Genomic DNA, 6,328 nt, shown 5'->3' with positions numbered 1-6,328 from the left:
GTTCAAGGCAGCAATACATGAGACTATTATTGAAAGGAAAAACATGATAATGATTTATCCTCGATGCATTGGAATTAAAATGAAAATCAACATTATTATTGGTTTTGGATGGAACATGGAAGGTTAAAAGCGAAAATAAACCAAGTCCAATTATTTACGAAGTGTAATTCACCTCAGTCATCTGAAATTCTAGCACATGAATTTTTTTTAGGGATGAAGTATTATGGAGTACTTTGTATTAGTTCGTACAATGTATAACAATGGCCTTTCTTCCTCCAAAAAAAAAATAATAATCAAATTTATTTTTTCTCATTATTTTGAATAAAAAATTTAAAATTAAAATATTTTGGGTTTGAGAAATGAGAAGACTGGGAAATGTATCCGTTACAGCATTAATAGTCCATTTATAAATCTAAAAATAAAAATAAAATTGAAAATGAAAATAAGTAAAACCAGAAATAGAAGCGGAAAACCGGATCTCACAGGACTCACACATACCCCCCCTTCCACTAAAGCACTGTTTACCGGATATCCTTCAATTTATCCTAACCCTGGTTCATTCTAACTTAACTCTAGTTAATCAACGCTCCATAATTCCAACCACGTGTCCATTTTCAACGGCTTAGATCAACCCACGATCAAAATCCCTAACTTGCCCTGCTAAAACCCCTCTATATAAACCCCCTTCTCTCCCCTCCACCCCACCATCTTCCACCACAACAAACCCTAAGTCAATCAAAAAAATCATCAAAACCCCAAATTAATCGATTTCTCAAAACCCTAGAAAATGTCGAACCCAAAGGTCTTCTTCGACATGACAGTTGGCGGCGAACCCGTCGGAAGAATCGTGATGGAGCTTTTCGCCGACGTCGTTCCCCAAACCGCCGAGAATTTCCGTGCTCTTTGCACCGGCGAGAAGGGCGTCGGCCGTAAAGGCAAGCCACTCCACTACAAGGGCTCCGGATTCCACCGTGTGATCCCAAAATTCATGTGTCAAGGTGGTGATTTCACCGCCGGAAATGGCACCGGAGGTGAGTCAATCTACGGTGAGAAATTCGCCGATGAAAACTTCAAGTTGAAGCACACTGGTCCCGGAATCCTTTCCATGGCTAACGCTGGTCCCAACACCAACGGGTCACAGTTCTTCATCTGCACTGAGAAGACCGAGTGGCTCGATGGCAAGCACTGTGTGTTCGGTAAGGTGATTGAAGGTATGGATGTTGTTAGAACCATCGAGAAGGTTGGATCTGGAAGTGGAAAGTGTGCTAAGCCTGTTGTTATTGCTGATTGTGGTCAACTTTGAGGAGATTTGATCGTATCATCATCATCTTCACCTTTAACTATCGTTTGGTCTGATCTTAGATGTTAGATCTGATCTTCGTCTATCTATCTGTCTAATCTGTTAGTGAAATAATATGGGTTGTTTTTTTTAGGGTTTTAGGAGAAGGAAAGTTTGAGAGAAGAGGAGAGATATTGTGATTTTTATTCAGTTTTTTTTATTCTGTGTTTTTCGTTTGTGTTATGGTGTTGTTTGATGATGATCATGTTTCTCTTCTTAGGGCATTTGGGTTAATAATGAAAATTATCTAGTTTAATCTTCATTTCTCTACTTTCACTTTTTTTCATATCATTATTTCTTACCCTGTAATAACTTGTGATCAATTCTCGTCTATTTTATTCGTGTTCGAGTTGTGATCAAATTTCGTCTATTATTGGGTTTTAAAATGTGATCCATTGATCAATCCTTAATGAAAATGCAAAAATAAGAAAAATGGTGGCATAAAAAAAATCAAGGGAGTGAAAGAGGATCTAACGGTTGGAAATGGAGGAAGAAGACAAAAAATGGGAGGAGAGAGAAAGTACGGAAAATATGACCAGTAATGAAAGAGTAGCAGAGGGGGTGTGGTGTAGGAAATTTGGATGAGGATTTTTATGGGTGGGTCACGTGACTGTCTTATGATTCGACACGTATTATTTAAAATGAATAAAATATAATATCTGTGAAACGCGGTACTATTTGGCTGTTTCTGGAATGATCTATTTCTTGGGCTTGGTAGTTGGGCTGTTTACATCACTTGAATAGTCCAAAGAGTATAAGAGTATAACACTAACCAATGTATTTTGAGGTTTTGTATAATGATGGTAAATGTAGTTGGTAGTCCAACTGCTCAAGAGGTTATTAAGAATTTACTACGGAGTACTAATTACAATTGATGTATAAATTGCTCAAGGAGGTTATTGAGAATTTACTAATTACGAATGATGCAAGTAAATTTATGAAGAATTGAAATTTGTTTGACCATTAAATCACTTTTTACACGAAAGAGGATGTTGAGCGGTTGAAATGGTTACCTTTAATACAATTTCATTGATGATAAATTGAAAATTGTATACTTAGGCCCCGTTCTCTTTACCTTTAATTTTGCTGAACTAAAATTATTTTTACTAAACTGAAATTATTTTTACTAAACTGAAATTATTTTTACTGATTTTTTATTATAATTTTTGTTTAAGAAAACTGAATTTTATTAAACTGTACTTATTGAAGTAAAATGAAAATTGTTGGATATTGTATACATTTTGCAATCTTTTTGCTTTTTCGCTTGATAAACTCTACACTAGATTGATATATAAATCGTGGTAGCAATTTTCATATTTATGAAGGTATGGGTTAAATTCTTAAATACGTGGAAAAACTTTTGTATACATCTGGTTTATACTAATATTAGCATACATCGAGCAGTATAAAATATAACTTTTAGCTAGTTTTAAGGTAACTTTTTGTCATTTTTGGGGTAATTTTAAACATAATACAATATTTATATAAATAGACAACAAGAAAAGTTTTATAAAGGTAATTTAATTACATTCAATCACTAATAATTGATTTTTAGTCATTTAAAATGTGATTCTTTACTAATAAAGCGTAGATAATTTTAATTTGTATTGAGTTATTTTTATGCCTATTGGGGTAACTTTTATTCATTTTAGAGGTAATTTTTTATCACTTTAGGCTATCTTTTATAATGGATGTACAATAATTATTGTACACCCGATTTTTTTAAATGTTTGTGAAATACTCCCTCCGTTTTTAAATATTTGCTCCACTTTCCATTTGCGGCCGTTTTTAAATACTTGCTCCATTTCCTTATTTGAAAAGTTTTTACAATATTTAATCAATTTATCTCACCCAGTGGTTCCAACATATGTTCTCTCTCCTCCAGTTCTCTTCACTACTTTTTATTTTTATAATTTTTTATTCTTCCACCAACCCCACTACCTCCATATTTTATTACTTCCTCTAATTTCTCTTAAAACTCCGCGCATAGTTAAAAACGAAGGGAGTACATGTTAGATTACATTAGTATTTTGGATTAGGTTAGTGTTGTTTTTAAAGTGACATTGATATTACTCCCTCCGTTTTTAAATACTTGCTCAATTTCTCTATGTGCGGAGTTTTAGGAGAAGTTGGAGAAAGTTATAAAATATGGAGCTAGTGGGATTGGTGGAAGAATAAAGAATTGTAAAAAGCAAAAATAGTAAAAAAAATTGGAAGAGAGAGAAAATGAAATTAATAAAATATGATATTTGTTGGGTTCACTAGGTAAGAGAAATGAGTTAAATATTGTAAAACTTTCTAAATAAGTAAATGGAACAAGTATATAAAAACGATCAAAAAAGTAAAATGAAGCAAGTATTTAAAAACGGATGGAGTAAAAGATATTATGACATTAACTATTGCATCAATTTACAACTAGTACGTGGAAAATTCAGTAGATCATCCAAGCTCAATCCCTCACTTCTTCCTCCATATCTAATCTTAGTCATTTCCCTTAAAGTTTATCTAATTTAAACAACTTGTCTAGTGAAGTGAAAACTATGTATACTATAGATAAGATTGAGGTATTTAAAAAAAAAAGGGCAAAATGAGGAACTCGTTCTTTTAAGAGATGTTGATACTTGATTCATGAAACACGGATATTAGTGCCAAATAAAAATTGACAACCACAGCTTTAGCATTTGGCATATCTATTGGTGGAAACTTTTAGTCAAAAAGATTTTTAAAAAAAGCTTTATTCCTTTCCCTTTTGTAAAAAAAAAAAATGAAAATGAAAATAAATAAATAAATAAATAAATAAATAAAGCACTGGTAGCAAAATGGCCACTTACATATTGATTATTTTCCTAAAAAGAAAAATGAAATCCTTATACGGAGTAATTCATAATTGGCATCTAGGAGAGAGTACTAAACACTGCTAACAAAAAAAGAAGTGTTTTTCTTCGACATATAAGATGCTAAAGTGGATTTAGCTTGATTTAAAGTCAAAAACGAACATTTTCTCCATTGGTTAGCTTGATCCAATATTATAAACAAAAAAATGTAAAAACAACCTTTTAAAAGCAATCACTTTATTAGAAACAACCATATAATTTTTTTTAATTTTATTTATTTATTTATTTGTTACTTCATACCTCATTACAATTTTTTATTTTTCGTCAAAGACAACCTAAACCTAATTTCCGGCGTTGACCTTTTAATTTTCGGCATTGATGACTTCTTATTTTCCTAAATGTACTCCTCTTCCCTCCAAATCACTCACATAAAACTTTTGTTCTCTAATTCCCTCAATTTGGAGACAAAAACTAGTGTTAGTCTTCAAAATTGAGGAATTACATGGTTGAAGACTTTAAATTGTAGAAGCAATTAGTTTTATTAATCCTCGACATTTTGTTGAAGACAAAGGATGAAATTGAGGAAATGAGAGTACATGACTTTTTAAGTAGGAATTTGGAGGGGAAACAGGTGCATTTAGCAAGAGTAAGGATCACAACAAGAAGAAGAAAAAAAAAAGGGGGGGGGACATGACAAGTACACTAAAGTCAATGTCAGAAATCAGAAAGTCAACGCCGGAAAGTAGGAGGTTATCTTTGACAAATAAATTTTGTAATCAGACTGAAGTAACAAAAAAATAAAATTATAAGGTTATTTTTGATAATATTTCCTATTATAAAATGTTGTTTGATATTACTCTGTACTTCGCATTACAAAGTAGACTATATTTAATTTCTAAGGACGAAAATTATAAAGTAATCAATACAATCATTCACTTTGTCTCAAACTATAATTTATTATTAAAGCAAACTACAAAATATTACATAAATTGTGTGAACAAAATCGTATAGAAAATTATTATATCTAATAATTGAAACACCTTACAGTTAACAGTGACATAGCTAACCTAGGAGTGTACCAAGAAGTGTATTATTTAATGTTTTGGGCTTGATTATTTGGGCAATGACATATGCATAGAAAATTAGAAATATTGTAAAGCATTCCCCATTTATGCTGAAATTGAGGCATTGACTTAATGACTATAGTTTTCTACTCTACTATGGACTTATAGAGTTGGTTTTAACTTTTAGGGCCTGTTCACATTTACTGAACTGAACTGAACTAATTGGAGCTGATCTAAACTGATTGGAGCTGAACTTAACTGAACTGTGCTGAAATGAATATTTTATGAGAGAGGGAAATTAAAAGCTGAACTGAATTGAACTGATTGAAACTTAACTGAATTGAATTTAAGTAAATGTGAACAAGCCCTTAAGCTATTCTATGTTAATGAGGTACTTAGAACCCAAGCAAATAAATAAAAATTACTTCCTATGATAATTTGACAAAGCCACTTCTATAAGTCTCTTCATTTAAGATTTTACTTATCATTTTATGTAAACGGGACACACACCCAAAAAAAAAAAAAAAAAAAAAATAATAATAATAATAAAAATTGTGTAATTATTGCAACAAATTATATATAAACCTTTCATATCTTATACTTCGTACTTCGTAAATAAGAAAAAAAAAATCTTTAGATATCAAATTAAATATGAAAAGAATCTTTAAGATATCTAACCAATATTTAACTTTAGGAAACTAAATTCCATCCTTTGCACATTTGGAAAAACATTCTCAATTCACAGCTGGATTTTAATTACTTCCTATAATATTTTAATCAACAAGTCATAAAATTTGTTTCTTATTTATGGTAATATTATCTAATATGATTGGAACACATGCACATTGAACTAAGTTTTTTTTTTTTTTTTTTTTTTTTTTTTTTGTGTATTTTTTTTCTGCCTGCAGATATCAACAAGCAAAATGAGGCGCAACAACACCGACGTACACCTAATCACTTTAACGAAAATTTGCCGGAAAGAAAATTACAAAATAAATGACATAATGAATTTTTGTAATTTTGATGTCATCTTTGAGAAACTACCATTGGAGATTTGAAGTTTAAAGAATAAAACACAAACAATTTCATAA

General features: G+C 31.1%; 1 protein-coding gene across 1 annotated transcript; it reads left to right on the top strand.

Moving 5' to 3' along the window:
- The first annotated feature begins 708 nt into the window (after positions 1 to 708).
- On the top strand, positions 709 to 1,609 carry LOC110739707 (peptidyl-prolyl cis-trans isomerase 1). The gene has a single exon (XM_021920175.1). It carries the CDS (start codon positions 788 to 790, stop codon positions 1,301 to 1,303), a length of 516 nt encoding a protein of 171 aa, XP_021775867.1. The 5' UTR covers positions 709 to 787; the 3' UTR covers positions 1,304 to 1,609.
- Positions 1,610 to 6,328: the final 4,719 nt, after the last annotated feature.

Source organism: Chenopodium quinoa, unplaced genomic scaffold, assembly GCF_001683475.1.
Source record: "Chenopodium quinoa cultivar QQ74 unplaced genomic scaffold, ASM168347v1, whole genome shotgun sequence".
In the NCBI taxonomy this organism is placed as follows: Eukaryota; Viridiplantae; Streptophyta; class Magnoliopsida; order Caryophyllales; family Amaranthaceae; genus Chenopodium; species Chenopodium quinoa.
Note: the sequence above shows the minus strand (reverse complement) of the source record. Positions and strands in the feature narration are given on the sequence as shown.

Excerpts from the sequence above, each read along its gene's own strand:
- LOC110739707 (XM_021920175.1), top strand. The coding sequence starts at position 788 with ATGTCGAACCCAAAGGTCTTCTTCGACATGACAGTTGGCGGCGAACCC.